Here is a 26,785-nt window from a genome sequence, read left to right as displayed (position 1 = left end):
TTGTCATTTTAGCCAATTTGATGATTCTGAGATATCTCAGAATTGTTTTGGTTTGCTTTTCTTTACTCAGTAGTGATTTTGATCATTTTTTCATATACCTGTATGTGACTTTGATTTCTTCATCTATAAATTGTCTTCATATCTTTTGCCCATTTATCAATTGGGGGATGGTGCTTATTCTTATAAATTGTTGAAATTCTCCATATATTTTAGATATGAGACCTTAATCTGAGGGATTTTCTGTATAGTTTCACCCTCAATGTTCTGCTTTCTTGCTAATCTTTGCAAAATTAGTTTTATTTGAACAAAATCTTTTCAACTTAATATATTCAGAATTATACATTTTCCATCTCACGATACTCTCCATCGGTTGTTGACTCATACATTCCTCCCCTTTACGTAAATTTGATGGCTAATATGTTTCCTGTTCTTCTAATTTATTTATGATACCTCATTTTATGTCTAGGTCATGTATTCATTTTGATCTGATCTTAGTGAAGGGTGTAAGATACTGGTCTATACCTAATTTCTGCCAAACTAATTTTCAGTTGTCCTAACAGTTTTTATCACATAGTGATTTCTTACCCCTAAAATTTGGATCTATGCTTTTTGTCAAATACAAGGCTACTGTAATCTTTTTATACAATTTGTTATTTGTTTGTTCTGTTCCATTACTTTAGCTTTATATTTCTTAGGCAGTAGCAGATAGTTTTGGTAAATTACTACTTTATAATAAAATTTAAATTCTAGTACTGCTAGGTATCCTCTCTTTTACATTTTTTCATTGATTCTCTTGATATTATTGATCTTTTGTTCTTTCTAATAAATTTTGTTATTTTTTTCTAACTCAATAAAATAATTTTTTTGGTAATTTAATTGGGATGGCATTGAATAAGTGACTTAGTTTAGGTAGGATTGTCATTTTAGTTATATTGACTGTCCATCCATGAATGGTTAATATTTCTTCAATTACTTAGATCTGGCTTTGTAGAAAACGTATTTTATAATTGTGTTCATGTAGTTCCTGGGTTTATTTTGGCAGGTATATATCCTCAAGTATTTTCTTCGGTCTCTGGTTATTTTAAATAATGTATGTCTTTCTATCACTTCTGTAGCAGTCCAGGTATGTAGGAACCTTGATTATATTTTAGGGGTACTTAAAAACCATGCTTATGAGCTAACCAAGCGAAGTTCTACGCCCTTGGTTCATTTAAGTCCTGGCCAAACTCTTGAAGACTGACCATTTGCCTCTTTTTGTACCCTCTGTGTTTAACATAGTGCTTGTCCCATAGGAGACACTTATAATATTTATTGTTTGATTGATCTTGTGTTTTTTCTCATTGTACTCTGTGTTACCTTATACTTATCATGATTCTTTGAACTTTTTTTTTTGTGATTTTAAGCTACTCAGTAATATTCTATTACATTTATATACCACTATTTTTATTCAACCATTCCCCAGTTGTCGATGGTACCCCCTTATATTTTAATTATTTTTATTACACCTGTCAAATTTAAAATTATATTTCAAATAATACAAATATATTTTATTTTAGGAGGTTTATTAAATTATCCTTATAAATCAAGGAATAAAGAGGATACAAAATAAAAACCACGTGCCCATGACTGGTTAACCATTTTCAAAATTCCAATCTTATCACCATCACAGCTGATTGCTGCATCATGCCACAAAGAGGAGGAAGAGCCTCAACACCTACTCCCTTTATCCTCTGTCTATAAGAAGTATGTAATGACAGGAATTCTGTGGGCTCTCGGGATATGTAGTTCTTTTTTAGGGTAACAGATTTTCAATTATACACATCTACTTCCATTTTAATTCTCCTTTTCTGGAACACAAAATTTGTTTTGCTTATGACTATTCTTACCCTGTTCATTTTTTTAACACCTGTTCCTTAATCTCACAGTTTTGAATTTATCTGTGCCAAAATGTATATCTCTGTATGAGCATGCTTTTCAAACTTATTTTGTTTCAGATTGAAATGAGGCTTATCCGATGCCCAGTTCTCCTGTTTCTTCTACCATCTTCATGCATTGTTCGCATTTCTATATTATTTTTTTTTCTTTTAAACATTATTTTATTTGGTCATTTTCAAACATTATTCATTAGAAACAAAGATCATTTTCTTTTCTTCTCTCTTCACCCCCCCCCCACCTCTCCCATTGGCAATGCGTGATTCCTCTGAGTATCACATGTGTCCTCTATCCAAACTCATTTCCATGTTATTTTATTGATTTTTGCATGAGGTTGTTCATTTAGAGTCTTTCCTCAATCATATCCCCTCCACCCCTGTAGTCAAGCTGTTGCCTTTCCTTGGTGTTTTTACTCCCACCATTTGTCCTCTGCTTAAAGGTAGTGTTTTTTTCTCCTTGATCCCTGCAGGTTGTTCAGGGACATTGCATTGACACTAATGGAAAAGTCCATTATGTTCGATTGTACCACAGTGTATCAGTTTCTGTGTACAATGTTTTCCTGGTTCTGCTCCTTTCGCTCTGCATCACTTCCTGGAGGTTGTTCCAGTCTCCATGGAATTCCTCCACTTCATTATTCCTTTGAGCACAATAGTGTTCCATCACCAACATATACCATAATTTGTTCAGCCATTCCCCAATTGAAGGGCATCCCCTCATTTTCCAGGTTTTTGCCACCACAAAGAGCGCAGCTATCAATATTCTTATACATGTCTTTTTCCTTATTATCTCTTTGGTGTATAAATCCAGCAGTGCTATGGCTGGATCAAAGAGCAGACAGTCTTTTATCGCCCTTTGGGCATAGTTCCAAATTGCCCTCCAGAATGGTTGGATCAATTTACAACTCCACCAGCAATGCATTAATGTCCCAACTTTGCCACATCCCCTCCAACATTCATTACTTTCCTTTGCTGTGTGAGATTTAAAATGGTTGAGGTCTTAAACTGTAGTGATTAAAATAGTGGAAGATATAAATTGTGATAGATATAAGAGAGGGTGAGTAAATTTGACCGCAGAAATATGTTTCACTACAGTGTCTTGGGTTTTAAAATCAAATATAAGGTGGTCGCCAGGGAAATATTCCCATTTATTCAAATACCCAAGTCAATTGGGTTTTATAGAGATTTTAATTAACAATACAATGAGTAATCAAAGAAAGAGAGAGAGAGAGAGTAAGAAAGGAATAAGTATGAAGGGCCTCAAGCCAATATGGCCTAGACCTGAGTCTTAAAAGAGAAAATCAGTCAGTTTTTTATAACTCACCATAAGATCTGTCTAAGTAAGAATTTCTAATGACACCAGGCCAGCAGCATCTCAGCTGCTTTTACCAGCTCCCTCCTCCATCTGAATGTTTCAGAATCAGTCTCCTCAGAATGAGTCTCTCCAATCTGAATGTTTCAGAATGACTTTTTAGCTCTTCCCTGAGCTCTTATTTTTAAGGGCAAAATCTTCTCTGTCACCTCCCCTAAGTCCTTACATCTACCAATCACTGTAGATGTTTCTAAAGGACCGCTCATTTTTAGTCCACACCTAAGAAGGTGTGGATTTTTGAGTAATTCACACCGGCAAAGCTCTGAGTAAGTTTTCCAGTTCTTTGTTACTTGTAAATTCACAAGTTGCTTGACCTTTATAGGTACTTAGCTTAAGAAAAGTATGGGTTTAAGTACTTTTCATTGTTCAGAAAAGAGTTTACAACTTTATCTTCCCTTAGGGCAGACCCAAGTAGGTAAAGTAGAATTCTCACATTCCTGCTTTAAGTAGAGTTCACTGCCCAAATGGGGAATGGTCTTAATCCAATCTTATAAAGTAGGGTCTGGGAAATTTTAAGGTTTACAGCTGTCATGTTAGCCAATCTGCTATGTTTGAGGTGATACCTCAGAGTTATTTTGATTTGCATCTCTCTGATTATGAGAGATTTAGAAAACTTTTTCATGTGCTTATTAATAGTTTTGATTTCTTTTGCTGAAAAAGGCCTATTCATGTCCCTTGCCCATTTATCAATTGGAGAATGGCTTGATTTTTTTGTACAGTTGATTTAGCTCTTTATAAATTTTAGTAATTAGACCCTTGTCAGAGATTTTCATTATGAAGGTTATTTCCCAATTTGTTGCTTCCCTTCTAATTTTGGTTACATTGGTTTTGTTTGTACAAAAACTTTTTAATTTTTTGTAATAAAAATTATTTATTTTACATTTTGCGACTCTTTCTATGTCTTGCTTGGTTTTAAAATCTTTCCCTTCCCTTCCCTTCCCTAAGGTCTGATTTGTATTGTGTTCACCTAATTTACTTATAGTTTCCTTCTTTATGTTTAAGTCATTCACCCATTTTGAGTTTATCTTGGTGTAGGGTGTGAGGTGTTGATCCAAACCTAATCTCTCCCACACTGTCTCCCAGTTTTCCCAGCAGTTTTTGTCAAATAGTGGATTTTTGTACCAAAAGCTGGGGTTTTGGGGTTTGTCATAGACTGTCTTGTTGAGGTCACTTACCCCAAGTCTATTCCACTGATCCCTCTTTCTGTCTCTTAGCCAGTACTAAATTGTTTTGATGGCCATTGCTTTATAATAGTTTGAGATCTGGGACGGCAAGGCCTGCTTCCTTTGTATTTTTTTTTTTTTCATTATTTCCCTGGATATCCTTGATCCTTTGTTCTTCCAAATGAACTTTGTTATGGTTTTTTCTGATTCAGTAAAAAATTTATTTTGAAGTTCAATGGGTATGGAACTAAATAGATAAGTTTGGGTGGGATGGTCATTTTTATTATGTTGGCTTGTCCTACCCATGAGAAGTTAATGTTTTTCCAATTGTTCAAGTCTAGTTTTAGTTGTGTGGAGAGTGTTTTGTAGTTGTGTTCATATAGTTCCTGTGTTTGTATCGGGAGATAGATTCCTAAGTATTTTATTTTGTCTAAGGTGATTTTGAATGGGTTTTCTCTTTCTAATTCTTGTTGCTGAGATGTGTTGGAAATATATAGAAATGCTGATGACTTATATGGGTTTATTCTGTATCTTGCAACTTTGCTAAAGTTGTTGATTATTTCAACTAGCTTTTTTGTTGATTCTCTAGGATTCTTTAAGTAGACCATCATATCATCTGCAGAGAGTGATAACTTGGTCTCCTCCTTGCCTATTTTAATGCCTTCAATTTCTTTTTCTTCTCTAATTGCTACTGCTAGTGTTTCTTGTACAATGTTAAACAATGGAGGTGATAATGGGCATCCTTATTTCACTCCTGATCTTACTGGGAATGCATCTAGTTATCCCCATTGCAGATGATGTTTGCTTATGGTTTTAGATATATACTGTTTATTATTTTTAGGAACGACCCTTCTATTCCTATGCTTTCTAGTGTTTTTAATAGGAATGGGTATTGTATTTTATCAAAGGCTTTTTCTGCGTGTATTAAGATAATCATGTGATTTTTGTTGGTTTGCTTGTTGATATGGTGAATTATGTGGATGGTTTTTCTAATATTGAACCAGTTCTGCATTCCTGGTATAAATTCTACTTGATCGTAATGAATGAACCTCCTGATCACTTGCTGGAGTCTTTTTGCTAGTATCCTGTTTAAGATTTTTGCATCTATGTTCATTAGAAAGATTGTTCTGTAGTTTTCTTTCTCCATTTTTGACCTGCTTGGCTTTGGAATCAGTACCATGTTTGTGTTATAAAAGGAATTTGGTAGAACTCCCTCTTTGCTTATTATGTTAAATAGTTTGCATTGTATTGGGATTCATTGTTCTTTGAATGTTTGATATAATTCACTTGTGAATCTATCAGGCCCTGGGGATTTTTTCTTATGGAGTTCTTTGATGGCCTGTTGGATTTCTTTTTCTGATATGGGATTATTTTAGAATTCCATTTCTTCTGTTAGTCTAGGCAATTTATTTTTTGTAAATATTTATCCATAGTGCCTAGATTGGCATATTTATTGCCATATAATTGGGTAAAGAAGTTTTTAATGATTGCCTTAATTTCCTCTTCATTGGAGGTGAGGTCTCCCTTTTCATCTATGATACTGTTAAGTTGTTTTTCTTCTCTCCTTTTTTAAATTAGATTAACCAGTACTTTGTCTATTTTGTTTGTTTTTTCAAAGTACCAGCTTCTTTTCTTATTTGTTAGTTCAATAGTTCTATCACTTACAATTTTATTAATTTCTCCCTTAATTTTTAGGATTTTTAATTTGTTTTTTTTCTGGGGGTTGTTAATATGTTCACTTTCAAGGTTTTTGATTTGCATGCCCAATTTATTGATCTCTGCCCTCCCTAATTTGTTAAAATATGCACTCAGGGATGTGCATTTTCCTCTGAGTACTGCTTTGACTGCATCCCATGAAGTTTGAAAGGATGTCTCACTATTGTCATTTTCTTCAATGAAATTATTGTTTCTATGATTTGTTCTCTAACTATCTGATTTTGGAGCATCATATTATTTAATTTCCAATTGATTTTTGATTTTCCTCTCCATCTACCATTACTGATCATTATTTTTATTGCCTTATGATCAGAAAAAGTTATATGAATTATTTCTGCTTTTCTGCATTTGTATGCCATGTTTTTATGACCTATTGTATCGTCAATCTTTGTGAATGTGCCATGTGCTGCTGAAAAAAAAGGTGTATTCCTTTTTGTTCCTATTTATTTTTTCCATATATCTATTAACTCTAATTTTTCTAAGAGTTCATTCACCTCTTTTACCTCTTTTTTATTTATTTTTTGATTTGATTTATCTAAAACTGATAGTGATTGGTTCAAATCTCCCACTTGTGTAGTTTTATTATCTATTAACTCCTTCAATTCTCCTAGTTTCTCCATTAGAAATTTGGATGCTATATCATTTGGTGCATACATGTTGATTAGTGAAATTTCCTCATTCTCTATGTTCTCTTTTATCAGGATGTATTTACCTTTCCCATCCCTTTAAATCAGGTCTATTTTTGCTTTGGCTTTGTCAGATATCATGATTTCTATTCCTGCCTTCTTTCTGTCAGTTGAGGACCAATAGGTCTTACTCTAACCTTTCATTCTGACCTTGTGAGTGTCTACCTGCCTCTTCTGTGTTTCTTGAAGACAAACATATGGTAGGGTTTTGGATTCTAATCCATTCTGCTATTTGTTTATGTTTTATGGGTGAGTTCATCCAATTCACGTTCAGTGTTATGATTGTCATTTGTGAATTTCCCAGCATTTTGCTCTCCTCCCCTAGTTCTGACCTTTCTTCTTTTGCTATATCCTTTTAAACCAGTCATTTACTTTAAATCTGTCCCCCTAGTCCCCTCCCTTGTTATGCTTCCCTTCCTGGCCCCTCCTTTTTTGGTCCCTTCCCCTCCTCTCTCTCCTTTCCTCCCTTTTTGTACTCCCGCCTCCCCAGCCCCCCTTTGTTTTCCCTTTTCCCTTACCCTGTTGGATAAGATAGAATTCAAGATCCCAATGGATCTAGGTGCTCTTCCCTCTCAGAGTTGATTTCACTGAGAGTAAGGTTTAAGTAATACCAATTAGCACTCTTTTCCTCTTCTTCTTATAAGAGAATTCTTCCCCTCTACTTCCTGTGTGTATCTTTGTGTGACACAGATTATTCTATTTAATTTATTTCTATTTCTTCAAGTATATCTTAGTACCATCATTGATTCCCCTCTCCCTTTTTATTTCTGTTTTTTCCCTCCAAATCATGTTAATGCCCTTATCTCTCTCCTCTCAGACCTCCTTCAGAGCATAAACCCTCCCTCAGTCCTCAGACCCCGCTATCTTTAAGCAAAAAATCTAAGTTCCCTCCCCTCAGTTCTCACATCTACCAATCACTGTCAATATCTCCCCTGTGCCAATGGTGGTTCTAGTTTAACCCAGGTCCGCCGAGAGGTCTGCCCCTTTGCACATATCTGTTGAAGGTCATATTCTCAAATAATTAAATCTTGATCCTTTGCTGCAGCCCTTCCTAAATCCTGTTACTCTAAGTAGGGTGGAAATTGTATTTTCCAAGACCTGGTTCTGTCATTCCAAGTATCTCTATTGTATCAATTCTAAAATCAATCATGACTCAAAGAACTTCCTGTTCTTTGCTTAAGCATAGGTCAAAGCCCTTTCCATTGTTTAGCAAAAGGTTTCTGTCCTAAAGTAGTCTTAGGTAGGGAGGAGAAGGACCCTCCCTACCTAATGTTGGAAATGGGGAAATTTCCAACATTCATAAGTCTAAGAAATTTTAAGGTTTACACTCGTGATATGATCAGATTAGTGATCTGAGGACACCATATTTTGGAATTTAGGTATTCTGAGAAATTGGATAGTACTTGTTGATCCAGAAATGTGCCATAGTTATTTTTGGGCAAAGAAAATGTAGTCCTATAGTATTTTCAAAATCCCAAGTTCTTCCCATCTCTTGCTACCAAAGCACCATTTTTAGTCTCATCTCCAGAGCTAGAAAAGTGAATTGAAAGACAAACAGACGAGTGTGCACAAAGACACTTGTGCTTGAAGGAGATTTAAGTGGAAAAGTTGATGCACAGGGACAGCCCCACTCTCTCGGCGTTGGAAGCCTGGGTCCAGTGGCACGAAAAATTGTTACGTCTGGAGACTTCCTCAGCTGCATTGGATGGCCGTGTTGTCTTTTGTGCTCCAAAACGCCCTAAGCACTCCACAGTGCTTTACTGCGTCGCCCTCTCAGATGTTGAACCTTCTTATTGGTTTCTTCCCTCTGTTCCGCCGAAGCAGTCTTCACATGCTGAGTGAGCAAAGCCCTGGTTCACCAGGGGTCGATGACCTGATGGCTACCCTCACAAGGTTTAGCCGGCCTGTCGAAGCCGTTGCCCGGGGTGTGGCCACTGCTGCATGCTAGCAGCTACTGGGAGTCACAAATGAGAGCTAGATGTCAGGTGGGGTTCAGAGGCTGGAGAGCTGGGTTAGGAGGGCACGACAAGCCCTCCATACCAAGAGCTCTGGAAATGAAAATCTTTAGGACTAACTTTGGATACTGTAGCTTCCATACTAGTAAATTGATGCTTGCTTTTCCCTATTATAAATTCTGTGTATTTGTATGATAGTATTTCGGAAAAATGTTTTTTAATGATTAATCTTGCTGTGCTATTTGAGTTATAGTATTTTATTAAAGAGCCAAGTTTGCTGGCTATATTCATAGAACCCTGACAGTAGTAGTCTCTCTGGGTTGCCAATTTGCTAGTGTCTGTGTTGGTTAGAGGAGTATGACCAAAAGAAATACTGAATAAGTCTTTTCATTCTCTCTGTCCCGTGTTCTGTTGGTATAAGGGTCTTAAGTATGTCTTTATGGTCTGTAAACTCTTAATTTGCTCAATCTCTTTCTGTTTAATGCCAATTTTTGCTTTAATTCCCTCATTTCAGACTGCTGTTCATTGTGACTCTCCCATAAGTATGTCACTGAATCTCAAAGTTCAGCTAGGGTGAAATTATCATACCTGGGAAAGTAATTTCTAAAGAAAATATTCACATGTGAGTTGTAATCCCTAAGGAATTGCCTCCTCACATGTGCCACAGACTCCTCTGAATCCTGATCTATCCCCATTATAGACTCTGCTGTCTCAGCTAAGTGATTGATATATATGGCAGGATGTTCATTACTTTCTTGATTTAACTTATCAAATTTACCCCATGCATTTGGTTTAGAGCAGAAAGACTTTATGGCTTGCAGGAGATCTTCCCTGCATTTTCTCAAGTAAGCAATACTAGTAGGATTTTGCAAAATTGAAATTCTCTCTCTGCTCTTCAGTTGGCCAGCTTATTAGGGTACTGTCTGTCCTGGTCTTCTGTACAAATTGCCTATGCTCATGGAGACTAAATAATTCAGAAAGGAGGAAGTTTACATTCATCCTGAAAATCAGGTTTGAGTACTTTAAATGCCCTTTTCAATTCCTTGAGTGCTCGTTAGGGCTCGCAGAGAAATTTTGGGAACCTGTGTTTTATAGAATCAAGTTCCTGGGTGGGAAATTGTTTGTGGATCTTTGAATGAACCACCCCAGCCAAGTCTGAAATTTTTGCAATGTCCCTGAATGGTAGTGTTTTCTCAGCATCATTGTTGACTTCCTTGTTATTTTCCTTAGCCCCTTTCTTGTTCTTCCCTTTTGCTTTCTTATCTTTCTCCTTAGTATCTTTGTCCATAAGCCCTATATCTTTTTGCCCACTTCCATCCTTAGCCTGATCTATTCCTTGCTTTTGTAGAGACTCTCCACACATTTTCTTGACTGTTTCAGATTTGTGTCCACTACCTGGATTTGAGCTGCCTTTCTTGGTGTCATAAATTTCATAATGTTCTTAAGGTATGAGAAAGTCTGTATGGCAGCCATTGTAAACACATATAGTTGAGTAAGGTCTTGCCATAACACAGTATTTGTTGTAAAAAGGTATAGCTGTTATAAAAGCCATTGAATTCGATATAAGGCCTATAGTATCCATAATGATAGCTCTTCAGAGAAGGTAAATTACCATTAGCTTCTAATAGATTAAATTTCACAGTATAATACTGTCAAAAGGGATTTTTATTTTAAAGGAAATAAATTAAGGCAATGAGATAGGGCAGAGGGAATTTAAGGTTTCCCTAATCTATTATAAAGTTATTATCTATTATTATTAAATTATTGGTCAGGAATTCAGAGCAGTTGTCTGCTGGCACCTCTTCCAGTTCAAGAGAGTAGAAGTTCAGAGCAGTGGTCTGCTAGTTCCTCTCTCCCTGTTCAAAAGAGAAGTGAAGTTTCATATGTTGGCTTTCTTAACTGTCTCTCTGACCAAATTCTTCTCTGGAACCTTCCCTTCTATCCTTGATTGACAGACCTCCTAGCTTCCATTTCTTGAATTCCTTTGCAAATCTCTTTGTTGTGGTAATCAGTTTCTCACAGGAGGTATAAAGTAGATGATTGTGAAGCACAGGACCTATAACATAATGTTTATATAAATGTTACCAATGGTGATGATGATGATATGATGATAATCAATAATACCACTCCATATAAACACAGAATGAATAAAACTTCAGAGAACCAATATAAGGAAGTACATTCAATACTACAAAATGTTCTTTCAAGAAATATAGAGTAACAAATAATTGGAAGGATAGTTATTGCTCGTGGCTGGGTCATGCCAGTATAATAAAAATAACAAATACTTAATAGATTTTGTGCTATACCAGTCAGACTGGTAAAGGAGTATCTCAGATCTCATGCCATATTATAAAACAGTGATTATTAAGACTAACTGGTACGTGTTTAAAAGAAAAAGTAAGTCAATGAAAATGATTATTTAATGAAGCATGAGAAATAATTGAACCTTATTAGAATGTTCAATAAGTAAAGAAATACTTTTTATTCCTCCTAGATATGTTTTTTGTGACAGCACTCGCTCTTCCCTAGTTATCCTGTATTTCTGAATTCACCTTCTTGTTCTTTAACCGGAAACCTTAAAACTTTCTCTCAGTTCCTCTTTTCTTTAAATTCTTTTTTTGGGGGGTGACTTTATCTGCTCTCATAGTTTAAGTCATTATCACTGTAAAGATTATTCTTAACTTTGTATCTGGTTCAAGTATCTCTCTTAAGCGTTAGTCCAGCATTACAAGTTGCTCTTTGGACATCTGAGACTGGATATCCAGTAGTCATTTCCAATTCAACATGTCTAAAACAAAACTTATTCTCTTTCCTTTAAGACCTACTTGGCTTCCAAAATGGTCTGTTTCTTTTAAAGATACCACTGTTCTTTCAGTCACCCAAGTTTACAACCTCACAGTTATCTTCCCTTGTAACATGCCCCACATCCATTCAGTTGCCAAGTCTTGTTGGCATAGCATCTTTCCAAATTTTCTTTTGTCCCACTAGCACAATTATTGTTCAGACTTCTACTACTCCTCTAGCGTGGGATATTATATTTGATTTCTTCACTTAACATAATTTTTCTCCTCGCACCCTTTGCACAGTTGCCAAAATAATGTAGTGTTTTTTCTTTTTTAAACACTTACCTTTCATCTTAGAATCAATACTGTGTATTGCTTCTAGGACAGAAGAGTAGTAAGAGCAAGGCAATGGGGGTTAAGTGACTTGATCACAGTTAAGTGACTTAGTTATACAACTAGGAAGTATCCGAGGCCAGATTTGAACCCATGACCTCCCATCTATAGGCCTGGCTATCAAATCACTGAACCACCTAGCTGCCTCCATGATACACACATGATAAAACACAACATATAACATGTTACTCCCTTGCTCAATAAACTTAAATAGCTGTTACTTTTTGGACCAGGTTTTGATTCATCTTTGACATTTAAAGACCTATCAGAACCTGACTTTGTTCTAACTTTCTAGTTTTTTAAGGATGACTTCAATTCTTGCATTATCCAGCTCAGCTTAACTGGTCTTCTTGTCCCCTCCCCACCCCTCCAGTCCATCCCATTCCCTATTTCCTGTCTATGTGACTTTGCATAGATTATCTCCCATGCCTAGAATGCACTCCTTCCTCACTCCCATTTCTTAGAGAATCTAGGCTTCTTCAGAGTTCAGTTCATACTTTTTCTCTCCAAGAGGACTTTTCTGATTTTCCTCTTGCTGCTAGTGCTTTCTTTCCAGCTATTCATTTTGCTCTGTGTATACATTATATTTCCTGATATAATGTTAGTTTCTCTAGTGCATATATTCAATTGCCCTCTTGCTTTCTAAGAAACCATTATATTTAGCAATGTTTGTGTATATCTGTGTGTGTGTGTGTATATATATATATATATATATATATATATATATATATATATATATATGCCTTGCAAACCTTGAAGTACTGTATAAATACCATGATCATCATTGAAGTTGACAGTGCATGTTACCCACTTTTTAAAAGAGCTTGGCATTGTAGAACTTCAAGACTTGAGGTAATCTAGGGTATTATTTTGAGCTTCATTTAAATAGCTAGTTTTGTGAGGTCCCAGTCTGGAAGGAAATAAATAATTAAAGCAGAAAAACTTTTATGTACTGGGCGAATTAGCATGGAGGTTAGGGACTATACATCACAATTAAGACCAAAGCAGGTTCCAAAGTTTTGTTTATAAGAGAAGTGAAAAGTAAAGAACTTAGAAATTTGAGATCTTGGAGACTGAACAATTTTGTATTATGGCAAGGTCTAAAGGTTTGGCCTTGTTTCTAGGTACTAGGGCTTGAGTGAAAAGCATTGGAATTGAGAAGATGGCATTGAGAGTTCAGGTCTATTGTAGAGGATGACAGAAGATGGGATGGAGACAAGAGCCAGGTGTTTTGAGTAAAGTAATATGTTTGATAATGTGAATATGGATATAGAAAGGCAGCTTTTTAAAAAATTACTGTGTCTAGATAGTAGACTAGAAGTGTCATTGATGCTCAGCAGTAGGCTTTTATTGATAATAAATATATCATTTGGTGATAAATTTTTAAAATGTTTTATTTTTATTTGAATATTGGCTATATATCTCTTGATAAAGACTTATCCTAACATCCACTGTATACATTTGTCAGAATTTAAAAATTAGCATTGACAAGTATATTACTTTTGAAAACTTTTGACATATGTTTAGGGTTGTCTTGAATTATGTTCAGAATAGGTTATGTAAATTTATTAAAGGATGTAAATATCTCCAATTTTTAATCATGTGAGAAAATCCCATTCAATAGTATTCATAAACTGTAAGTAGTATAAAAAGTTAAAAACTAAAAACTCAATACTTTTAGAACCAAAAATATACATTTAACAAAATAGCCAATACTCTTTTTGTGCAATTTGAGTAATTTAAATTTTGAGTATTTCACATGTTTAGGCATAAGTACTGCTAGAATATCCATATTATAGCACTAAAATTATTTCTATATGATAGACCACTCAGGAGGTTAATATATATTTTTCAGAAGAAATACTTTTAAAAGAAAGATAAATTTTAGGAGAGGTATTGAAGTAATTTGTATTTCAGGCTGTTTAGTTTTAAAGAATGTAATTCCCATTTCAGTATGTTTGCTTTTCTATTCATTGTAGATTTTGTGGTAATAGAAAACATTTTACTATTTGAACTATAATGAAACAATAAAATGTTAATTTGCAGAAAACCATAGCACAATTTAGAAATTTTAGATCCTTATGCTTTCCTGTGATCATTTTTCTTTAACTTGGAATTTTCCTTCAAGCTTGTGAAATTGTAATGCACATAGATCAATACTTTGGAGTTCTTTGGCCTAGATTGATTTCTTTCTCATGAGATTTACATTCCGCTTGTTATCCAAAAAACACTTTGTCCCTATGAAAATGGTGCCATTGAATGGCATTTCCATATGAAGTGAAGGGGGTATCAAATGCTTGGATTAATCTGGACTCCAAAATGGCCTGTATACTTTCAATTAATCTGCACATTTGTTATGCAGAAGCATGGGAAAATGCTGATCTTTTAAGAATGATGTGACTACTGTGTTGCTTTTGCCCTAGTTACCAAGCTACACTTGAATGCAATAATTACAGTACATTCAGTTTTTAGGGGGAATGTAGTTTTGGTGAATTAAAATTTAATAAATAATGAGTGGCCTTTTGGTACCCATTTTTTAGTTTAGTTTCTCTTAGGATTGTATAATGGGGAAAAGATTTAATGTATTGTATATCAAGAATAAGAATACGATTGCAGTGTTTAGATATACTTTCAAATTTAGGGGCAAGAGATTTTTACTAACATTGGAAAATATTTAGAACATTGAAGGAATCATTATTTAAATTGTTATATAGATTTTGCCAACTTTCTCCTTAGTACATGAATTTTTCCATTCCTGCTCTGCATTTTATTATTTATTTTTTATATGACCATTGCTCTGATCTCATGATAGTCTCAGGTCATTCAATTTTCCTTCCTAGCTCCACAATATATCTCAAGTCACAAAGATTTCTTTGTCTATATGTATTCCTGTGAAGCTCAGCCTTCTTACCTATACCCCTCATTTTAAGTCTCTGGCCACTTCTTTTTGATGGTACTTTCTCATTCTGCAAAGACCTGTCTGAATTCTTGTGGCACTCCAACACCATTGAATTCTTTAGATATTGAAATATACTTAAATATTCAATGAAATGTGTCATTTGATCAATATCATGTCATGTGATGCATATGATAAGGAATTTCTATTTTGATTATATATGATAAGGAGATTATTTTGTCTTATAAATAATTAAAAAATTGGGAATTGCAATTTCTTCAATTTTGTTAACATTTGCATAGTCAGAACTGTTGCACCTTGGAAGATGAAGAATCTTACCTTTTATTTAAAATTTATCTAAAAGAGTTGAAAAATAAATTACTAAATTATTGAATTCATGTATTTAAAAACCCTGGTAATTAATTTTGGGGAATAAAGTACTTCTGTGTCAGCAGGACCTTAGGGTTCTGTAAATACTGATAATGGTGCATGCATTAAAGTTTTTATTGTCATTGTCATTGTCATCGATGTTTATGATACAAGCCATATTATACAAACTTTATGACTTTGCTTCTTTAATGCCTTTTTAAGAACTGCCTGTATCAAAACTTGTTTGGTATTGACTGAGATTCTTTAATTTTTTAAATACTTTAAAAGTCAATATTTCCTGAATTTCATATTCTTTTGAAAATCCTGGAACAATTGCCATCTCTATTTCATTTGGAACCTGAGCTTTGAAAAGTATTTAGTTGTTTGATTAGGAAATTGGTGACCCTGATGTTTTGTGGAACAGAGTATTTTATGTCTGAAATTTTTCCAGAAATTTTTTTAAAAAGGCATTTGAAACATTTAAATAAAGTTAACATATAAAGGTTGTATTGCATTTGTAGTATTCATATAAGTACATTTTAAAAATAAACTTTTGTATTGAGGTTAATAGTATAAGATCTTCTGAAGGCAAGTTATAAGAAGCAGAAAGATAGAGTGGAAAGTACAATATATCAGGAGTCAAGAAACCTAGGATCTGATCTTGGTCCTGTCATTAAACTTAACAAGCAGTTTCACTTGCTCTCTGTGGGCCTGTTTCTTCTTGCCCACTGTGAAATTGTGGATTCTGTGATTAGAATTTTAAAATGTGATTATTTAGCTTTTATGACTTAACCAGAGAATTCTATGGTAAGGCAAAAACATAGACTTTGTACATCCTAATTCTTCTCTGGATACTCTATATTTTATATACTACATTACTACTTCAACACTTCATTGACTGTTTTCTTTTTCAATTTACTGATTCATGAAATTATCCACAAGTATTCCAACCTCTTCCCACCCTCCCTGCATCACAGAAGACATCATCTGGGAGATAGGCATGTTCATATAAATTAAGTCTTTTATGTTTCTAACTTTGAGTTCATTCTCTGGAGGTAATATTCACACTTGATTCGTTGAGCATTAATTCTGTGGCTTTGTATGTTGTTCTTTTGGTTCAACTCATTTCATTGTTCATTATTCCATGTAGTTTTTTAAAAAAAAATTAATCTATTCATTGTTTCTTATGGCACATTAGTATTCTATCACAATTATATGCCACAATTTGATTAGCCATTCCCTAATTAATGTATATCTCCTCAGTTCCCAATTCTTTGCCACCACAAAGAGAATGATTATAAATATTTGAAATGTATAGGTTATTTTCCTTATTACCCTGATCTTCTTGGGAAACAGACCCAGCAATGATATTGCTGGGTTTAAGAGTATACACAGTTTTAAAACTCTCTGGGTGTAGTTCTGAATTACTCTTCAAAATTGTTGGATCAGTTCACAACTCCACCGACAGTGTATTAGTGTCCACATTTTTCCACATCCCTTCCAACGTTTGTTTGTCATTTTGTCCTTTTATCAATCTAGCCACTTTGATGGGTGTGAGATGATATATCAGAATTGTTTTGGTTTGCATTTCTCTAATCATTCATAACTTAGAACATTTATATGTATATATGTATATATACACATACATACAGATTTCATATGTAGAGATATGACATTGATTTCTTCATCTGAGAACTGTCTATCCATGTCCTTTGTTCATTGGGGGGTGACTCATATTCTTATAAATTTGTTAAAGTTTTCTACATATTTTAGATACGCGGACCCTATCTGAGAGGCCGGCTTTAAATTTGCCTATCCAATTTTCTGTTTTCCTTCTAATGTTGGCAAAATTTGTTTATAAAACCATTTCAGTTTAATATCCTCAGAATCATACATTTTGCATTTCATATTATTCTAATCACCTCATTGATTGTTTTTTCCTCCCTTCTAATGTCTGAATAAAGAGATATGCTTCAGTTGACTTTTTAAAAAATTCTTTTTAATTTTAATGTGAACTACTTAGAACATACAGAAATATAGAACCATTTTTAGAAGAACTTTAAGAGGATTGCTTATAACTATGTAGCTATTCTGGAAGAATATCTCTTGATTTCAGAAGGATATATTTAAAATATGTATTTTTTTATTTGTGTACAGGGGAAATGATTGAGCCACTGAGAGAATTCTTGTAGGAGAATACATTGAGTGTAAATATGAGAACAAGTTTAAGAAAAGCCATATAATTCTGAATTTACCAAACGAAGTAAAATTGACTAGATTTTGATTTGTCTGCATGTTTTGTAGCCTGGATTTAATGTTAAAAGTGCTTTTTATATACCTTCTTAGTCCTTTCATACTGGAATACTTTCAAGAGGTAGAATTGTATGGAATTTAAAATGTTTTGATATTTATGTATAAATATAATACCAAATGATTTTAAAAGTAATGGTGGGTAGTGCTGAGCATGCTACATTCATTTTTTTTTCTCAAGACTTCTGGTGACTAATGGCATAGTATGCATATGTAAGTGGGCTGATCAGAATGGGATTATAGTCTGTGGTCTTATTACATGTTATCTTATGTGTTTACTGAAAGATATTATCTAAATGAATTCCTCCATCTCATTTAAAATACTCATTGCAGTCTTTAAAGTACTATATTGATATGCATATAGATGTTAACACAAATATATGACAGACTGTATCTGGGGGCAAAGCAGATGGCAAGAAGATTGTGGGGTAAAGTTCCTTTAGGGCTTGAATAATAGACTCAGTCAAGATAGTCTGATCCTAGGGCAAAGATTTCAAAGTTGAGTGGTGGCTTTGCATCTTGAAAAAGGTCCTACTTGGAGGGTATAACAGAGGCTAGGCATATGATAAGGAGATTGTAGAGTAAGCATTGATCCATTGGATCATAGTTTTTGAAAAAAATGTGTATAATAATAAAATAAAACTTTTTAAAAAATATGTGTACTTTCAATTTTGCCCTTATTTTCAAAATTATTTTTTGGAATTGTGTTGAAAAACCAAAACCGTTTTTGGAAACAATCAAGAGTATATATGAAGCGAAACCATTACATTGTTGTTGGTGGTGTTTTTTTTTAATATGTTTTATTTTGCTTTTGTTATGGTTTATAACCTGAAGGAAGTTTGGAAAGGGAAATTTAAAAATTTTTTGTGAGGTCAAAATCCATTGTTTTTATAGAATATAAAGATAGTAAGCACTGATAATATAGTTTGGGAATGGAAAATGTAAGACAGGGTACAGTAGAAAGCATATCATTTTGGTATATTTGTTTAAATATTAATATAATTAAAGTAAAATTTCCCTTTTTTGAGACTTGCATAAAAGAGAGGTTCACCAAACTTATGAGAGTTGTTGATTACCTGAGGTAATAAATAACTGCTTTAGATGGATGTTTAAAATTCCTGAATATTTCTAAGATAAGAAATAAACATTGGCTTCTTTGAGAAACATAAGACAAATAAACTGATTACTATAGAGAATTATGCTTAATGAACTTTCATTTCTAATGTAATTTTAAATTCTTATCTTAGTTTACCTATAGAGATGATCTACCAAAAAAAGTTTTCCCACCATCTTCTATTTAGAATACATTCATTATAGGCATAATTTATACTTAGTCCTTAAATAGTGATCAGATTAGGGAAAGGGACTTGTATTTCTGAGAATCTTGATATATGTCACATATTTGCAGATTTCTCAAAGTGAAAGAACTCCATTAGAGTAAATAAAAATGTTGAGTTGTTATTCTTACATGGAAGAGAATTAGTTCTCCAACAGTATTTTTTTTTATCATAGCTTATTTTTATCAACAGGATGCCAGATTAAATATCTCAAGTGTTAATTTGAACTCTGAATAGTAATGATTTGTCACTTAATGTCAAAAGTCATTTTCTAGGAAGTGGAAAAAAATGATTACCTCAGAGAAGAGATGGGGAAATATGCCAGATTAATTGGAATCTGTAGAGGCTTTATCACTTAGTAGTGTATTGAGACTCCCCAATAATCTATAGTTACTCTTCCCCAATACATAAAACATCTAATGTTTCAGTGTAGTAATGGTTGACTTTTATCAATAAGAGAGCCTAGCAGGGAAGATCATTTCCCTGAGGTTTCAGAAGTGATTACAGACTCTAAAAATGCAAATATCTTATAGAATTTTGGTTGCATATAGAAGTATGTGTAATGGAACTTGTTTTGTAAAGTGTAACATTTATAATTAGATAAGCTGAAAGTATCTTTGCTAAATATTGAAACAATTATGTCTTTAAAGTAGAAATATGTTGAAATATTTTGGACAGCTACAAAATAATGATCTTTGTTCCGTTTAGTTGCTGTGACTGGCTCATAAATATTTGCCGAAAAAAGAAGGAACTGAAAGCTCGTACTGTCTGGCTTGGATATCCTGAAAAGTGTGAAGAAAAATACCCTAAAAATTCTATAAAAAATCAAAAATACAATATATTTACCTTTATACCTGGGGTAAGACTACTATTGATTTCTTGAAGGTGGATTTATCAAATAGCAATTAGTTTGCTTTTCATTAAAGATGGAAGAAAATAAACTTTTACCTCCTGAAAATATTAGTTAAAAAATGAGAAGGAAAAATATAATTAAAATTGTTGTTATAAGGAATCAGTCTTTTATTTTTTCCAAAAGTATGTTTGGAACAGATACATGTTGACAGAAGAGAATTTAAAATGAAAAAGCCTATTTAGATTTTAATGGATTTTTCCATTTAAAATTTGGATTTAAACACAATGATTTTTAATATAACATACTACATTAATAAGCTTACCAGCTTATCTTTCAGAATAATTAAAATACTAAGGATACAAAATAACATTTAAAACCATTCTTAAAAATTCATGCATTCTTAGCTTCCACTCTGCATAATTTGCAAAGCTACATTTATATATGTTTAGATTTTCTTTATTATCTTATTATTTTGGAACCCTGTTAGAAAGAAGAATTATAAAAGGAAATGAAATATGTGTATTCATATATTCTGAATTTCCAACATCTTATTTATTGTCAAATTTATGCTATTTAGCAATGAAATCTTTTTCCTACTTCAATTCAGTACTGCCTTGTCCTTTACATTTTAATTTAAATAATCACTCTACTTTATATTGGGTATTGATTTTTTCCCCCTCATCCATCCAATAGTTGGCAAATGCTTGATATCTAATATGCTTCTTTATTAAAACACACAAAAACTAATGGCTTCATAATTAAAAGACTGATCTTTTGTCAGGGCAATAAAATGTCAACTGTCTTTCAGGCAGATAAATATTCTCATCTTTATTGAACGGAGCTACTGTTTTCTTCCTAGGTTTAAATTATTAAATACACAGAGATTGGTTAAGGATTCTACATTTTCCTAAAGGTCACAAAGTTCATTAAGTATACAGTAAAGCATTGATTACTGTGGTTAAAAATCTGCAGTGTAGCTTAAGACTGATCAAGTTAAATTTATGCATTGTTCTTAGATCAGCCTTATTTTGCAGATACCTGTTGATGTGTTTGTGAAGCCTAGTATTGTGTAAATGTTTTATATTTCTTTAGAATATTTTCTTTTAAATTAGCCTTTTCTATATAAAATGCAATTACACAGTAGGAATTCTATTCCATTTTAAAAAAACAATGGCAATTTTGGAATTGCTAATATATAATTTATGTTGAATGAAATTTTGAAGTAATCAGTGGAGGGGAGTAGAGAAGGATGCTTATCTGTTGAGATTAATTCATGAAATAATTTAAAACTAAATCTATATTGAATATGATTTATTGTGAATAGAAATAGGCAGTGAATTTAGCAGAGCTGTTTTAGTCAAACAGAAATGTATAGTGATGTAAATAATTTTTCTATGTAAAACAAAATGTATAAATTATTGCTCATCTTGCCCAATTTTAACATTTAATATAAAGCATATGAAGCAAACCTAGGTAGGCTTTGTTTTTGCAAGTTGAAATGCTATTTTGTGATAAGGCGAAATTAATGATATGTTTTTCAAGATGTTTATTTATAAACATTTTATTATCTGTGATTTCAGTAGAACTTAATAAACTTAAATCTAACCATACACTGGATTTTAAAGCATTCTAATAGTTTCTAACTAAATTTCTTAAAAGTTCAAAGACATTAGATTCATATTTTAGTGACAGTACAATACATAGGGTAATTAGATTTTTGTACATTGTCTTGTTTTAGATGTAACAGTGGAGTTATTTATTTTTTTATTTATTCATTTTTCTTTTTTAATTTAAATTAATTTATTTAGTCAATTTAGAACATTATTCCTTGGTTATAAGAATCATATTATTTCCCTCCCTCACCTCCACCCACCCTTCCCACAGCTGATGCTCAATTTCATTGGGTATTACTTGTGTCCTTGATCAGAACCTATTTCCATGTTGTTGTTTGCGCTAGGATACTTATTTAGAGTCTACATCCCCAGCCATATCCCCCTCGACCAATATAATCAAGCAGTTGTTTTCTTCTGTGTTTCTACTCCCACAGTTCTTCCTCTGAATGTGGATAGTTGTTTTTTTTTTCCTCTAAGATCACGCCAAGTTGTTTGGATCACTGCATTGCCATTAATGGAGAAGTCCATTACAATCGATTGTACCACAGTGAATCAGTCTCTGTGTACAATGTTCTCCTGGTTCTGCTCCTCTCACTCTGAATCACTTCCTGGAGGTCATTCCAGTTCCCATGGAATTCCTCCAGTTCATCATTCCTTTGAGCACAATAGTATTCCATCACCAACATATACCACAATTTGTTCAGCCATTTCCCTGTTGAAGGGCATCCCCTCATTTTCCAATTTTTTGCTACTACAAAGAGAGCAGCTATGAATACTCTTGTACAAGTCTTTTTCCTTATTTTCTCTTTGTAGTACAAATCCAGCAGTGCTATGGCTGGATCAAAGGGGCAGGCAGTCTTTTAGTGCCCTTTGGGCATAGTTCCAAATTGCCCTCCAGAATGTTTAGATTAATTCACAACTAACAGTGGAGTTACTTAAAGGAAAGATGAGGCTTGTTCTAAAGTAAACTTTTTTGATAAAGTAATGAATACCACCAAATTCATTTTGTGATTTTTTTTTTAGTATTTTAAAAAAAGAATAGTCCATGTGCTTATGAATATTTCTTCAAATTTGTTTACTGTTCTTTTGAAAGATGTTACAGAAGAAGGCTTATTTAGATAGGTATCAGACTAAGTTTATGTTAGTAAAATGGGAAGTTAGAGACCTGGCCATGGAACCAAGAACCTTGGGTTCTCATTTTACCTTTAAAACTTGGTATATGATGTTGGGGAATTATTGACCTTTCAGTATACTAGTGTTGTCAAATTCAAATAGAAATGAGGATCACTAATTCAATGATTCCCTATTGGCCACATATTGACATTATTAAAATGTAGAATTTATATTTTATTGTATATTCACTAGTTAAATATTCCCCAATTACATTTTAAACTGATTCTGTCCCCATTTGAGAACCTGAGGGTCATGTGTTTGACATCTCAACTTTATACAACTTTCTAAGAATCCCATGTCATAATGAAAATGCTCACATTGAATTCCAGTGAAAAATTGAAACTACACTGAAATCACAGGCCAGGAGCCCTGGATTCTAGGTTTAGGTCAAACTCAACCATATGATCCTATCTTACTTTTTCATTTATTAAATAGTTTTACTTTGGGATGATTTTGGTGGCATTTGTAGTGTTATTTTTAAATTTAATTTTTTAAAAAACCTTTCCTTCTGCCTTAGAACCAATACTAAGTACTAAGAACTAATACTAATAAGTACTAAGGCAGGATAGTTGACCAGATTTGAACCCAGGACCTCATATCTAGACCTGGCTCTCAATCTGCTGAGCCATCCAGCTACCCCCACAATTTTAATACCTTGGAATAAAGGGATAAGTGCATTCAAAGGCACGTTGCTTATAGAAAATATCTTAGCCATCAGGAAACCTTGGGTAGGAAGTCTTTGGTTAGAAACTAATAAGACCCTCAAGAATTCTTTAGCTACTTCATGTATGTTTTTTAAAATTGGAAATGTATTATGCCATCACATAATAGTAGGGACAGATAAATCATTACATTAAATATTAAATTAAATAAAATGAGAAATGAATTTAAAACAGCAACATAGTCAGGCTTTTTTTTGTTTCGTTTTGTTTTTGCTATCATATTTTGACTAATTAATATTAAGGAGAAATTAAATTTTTCAGCTACCTCCAGAATTTTATTATAATTAAGAGGAGAAAAAATTTGCTGTAGAAGGAAAATAACTTGGTTTCATATAGCTGAGTTTTTTTTAAAAATTGGTAATTTTAAAATTTGAATTTATTGTTTTTCAGTTCATTTTAAATTACTTATTTGTTGCTTTAAAAAAATAGATGGTATGGTTCCAGAAAGCCAGTGATGAAATTATTAAACCATGGTTGGATAATGGTCTACATGTTTACTTTAACAGAACTCTGAACTTTTTATATATTGATTTAAAAAATATTGAAATTGTAGTATTTTTTCTTGGAGTCTTCATGTTAATTTTCTCTTTTCTTTTTTAGGTTTTATATGAACAATTCAAGTTTTTCTTGAATCTCTATTTTCTGGTAGTGTCCTGTTCACAGTTTGTACCAGCACTGAAAATAGGCTATCTCTACACCTACTGGGCTCCTCTGGTAAAAGAAAAAGTTCAATATTGTGTTCAATTAAGTTGAATATTATGAACATATTTTTTTTAGGTTTTAGAATGCAATTTAATATTATAATAAGATATACAAATATAAATATATATAAAATTAAAATAAAATTTAAAAATAATTAAAAAATTAAAAAAATGAATATAAAATAAGAGATACATTGACCAATTTTAAAAAGTTTGTTTTTAATAATTTGTCACCTTATTGTCCAAAGATTTAAAAATTATTTTTTTGTATAGTGATATCTTGGCCCTGCAATTTTGTCTAGGATTTTTAGATACTATGTATCTGTGTGAAGGTTACTATCGCAAGTGAGTGCTCCTTGGTGACTAAGGAATTTTGAATTAGACATTCTGCATTTTCCCCAAGGGTAGCATGGCTGTCTTACACTTGCCTAATTCCCTCCTGTACTAATTGAGCTCCCTGGAATGATGTTGAAGGAATTGTGGGGTATATTTAGTTAAGTCTCTTGACATCCTGACAGATAAGCACTTTTTTTCCCTTGAATGATGGAATGTCAGTCATGTACATGAACATTCTAAAGCAACCAAGCCTACTATAGTACATCTCTTGTTGACAGCTTAGAGTATGAAGTTTTTTGAAAAAAGAGTATTGTTTAGAATAGTACTTATTAATGTTTCATTTCAACTATATGCTTCTGGTTGTTTTCTTCATGTTTTAACTTGCAAGCATCTTTATTTACTACATTACTTTTCCCTACTGCTTTTGTCAAAAGAAATAGATTGCTTGTTTCTTGATTTTAGTTTCAAAATCAGGCAGAAAAAAAAAATATATATATATATTTGGAAAGGTAGGTGAATGGAGGTATATCTGCAAATAAAGTACTAGGTCCACCTGATACATATCATTTAATTAAGAAAGCATCAGAATTTTATGCTCATGGACTTCATGCTTATAGACCTATGGTTCATCAAATTCTAGTAGGGTCATTACACGTCAATTGTATTTCCACCATATAGGGGAAAAGGACATAAAAAGAGGATATTTGCTCATTGAATGGAAATCTCTTTAATTGTTTCTTTTTTTCTCTTACCTTTAGTCATTTCCCCCCAGTGTGATCCTTGTCTCCTTTATCTGACTACCCAGCCTTTTTTTCTCATTTTTCTTTTCACTTCACCACAACTTATTTTGGTGCTTTTCTGCTTTTATTGCACTTACTTACCTTTGCTCTGATAGTTATGTTATTGAAAGAATTTACATTGAGTGAAATTTTAGAAATTTAAGAATAACTTTATTTGGATGCTTAATAACCATAAGAACTGATTATAATAATCAAACTGCTCTCTGAAGTTACCAATGACCTCTTAACTGCCAGATCTTATTGCTTTTTCTCAGTTGTTATTGACCTCTCTGCTCCCTTTGGCACTGTTGACCACCACTTATCCTCTCATGGTTATTCTCTTGTATAGATTTTCTTGACACTATTCTCACTTGGTTTTCCTTCTACCTTTCTGACTGTGTGTTCTCAGGCTTATTTTTCCCTCTATATTATCTTAGAGATTTCATCAGTTCTCTTAAGTTTTGTTATCTTTTTGCAGATGATTCTCTGTTCTGTATATCAAGCCCAAGTTTCTTTCCTGGCCTTTAGACCTATCAACAATTGCCTTTAGAACATTTTGAATTGCATGCCCCATAGGCCAGAGGTGTCAAAATATGTAGCCTGTAACCTATAGTAGCCCAACTGTACAATGTTTATTAGGACATTTCTTAAAGTATTTAATAAATGCTGATTGATAGATAAACAATGCTTTATAGTTTCAAAAACCTTTGTATATATGACTATTTGAATTTCACAGTAATCTTATGAAATAACTATTTGAGATTCACAGTAATCTTATGAAATAATCTATTTCCCTTTTAATTTAAGTGTAATTAGATTAAAATAAAACAGAAATATTTAAGAAAATAAAAACACAATATAAAATATAGAGAACATTAAATTTAAAAACTGAGTTACTCTATGGCCTGCAGTGGTTCTTATGTATGGATTAATGGCACCTGTTTCTATTTGAGCTTTATTCTATTGTCATAAGCATCTCCAAATCAACTCTAACTAAAACATAACTCACTGTATTTCTTCCCAAATGCATCCCCATCTTCTGAACCATCTTTCTAATCATTCAGATTTGCAGCCTAGCCTCCCTGTTATCGTTCCTCATTCCTACCCCAATTATCCAGTCAGGTGCCAACTCTTTTCATTTCTAACTGAAAAAAATCACTTTTATAGTACCCTTTCTCTCCACTCACACAGATACCACATTAATCCAGGCCCTTATCATCTTTTCTTGGATTGTTGGATTAGTAACCTTCTAATTGGTCTCTTTGCCTTAAATCTCTTCACTCTTAATATATCTTCCACACCCACCTTGCCAGAGATATTTTCCTAAAGTTCAGGTCTCTGACAATGTCACTTGACTACTCCTTAAGCTCTAATGTTCCTTTTTGCCTCCAGGATCAACTATAAAGTTTTTTTTGACATCTAAAGCCCTTCATATTTTTGGGTTCCCTCTCTTACAGTTTACTTATCCTTCATATACTCTTAAGTTTTAACTGTACTGACCTACTTGTTCTTCCTCTTCCATGAAACTATGCTCCTGATTATGTTGCCTTCTCATCTGGAATATTTTCATTTTTCACCTCAACCTTGCTTCTTGTCAAGATTTACTTCAATGCCACCTTCTTTAAAAGACCATTGCTGGTCCCTCCAGTGACTAAAGCCTTCCCTTCTAAGGTAGCCTTCTGTTTATTCAGTAGGCA

General features: G+C 33.2%; 1 protein-coding gene across 5 annotated transcripts in view; it reads left to right on the top strand.

Annotated features, from left to right (window-relative positions):
* Window positions 1-26,785, top strand: part of ATP9B (ATPase phospholipid transporting 9B (putative)) — a 558,010-nt gene that overhangs the window by 56,626 nt on the left and 474,599 nt on the right. For 4 of the 5 annotated variants that reach the window (XM_056823547.1, XM_056823546.1, XM_056823545.1 and 1 more), the window contains exons 3-4: window positions 19,620-19,770; window positions 23,873-23,986. The exons of the other annotated variant lie outside the window; for it this stretch is intronic. In XM_056823547.1, the coding sequence (XP_056679525.1) occupies window positions 19,620-19,770; window positions 23,873-23,986 (265 nt within the window). The remainder of the gene's footprint in view (window positions 1-19,619; window positions 19,771-23,872; window positions 23,987-26,785) is intronic. 5 annotated transcript variants of the gene reach the window in all.

Source organism: Monodelphis domestica, chromosome 3 (genome assembly GCF_027887165.1).
Source record: "Monodelphis domestica isolate mMonDom1 chromosome 3, mMonDom1.pri, whole genome shotgun sequence".
Taxonomy (NCBI): domain Eukaryota; kingdom Metazoa; phylum Chordata; class Mammalia; order Didelphimorphia; family Didelphidae; genus Monodelphis; species Monodelphis domestica.
Note: the sequence above shows the minus strand (reverse complement) of the source record. Positions and strands in the feature narration are given on the sequence as shown.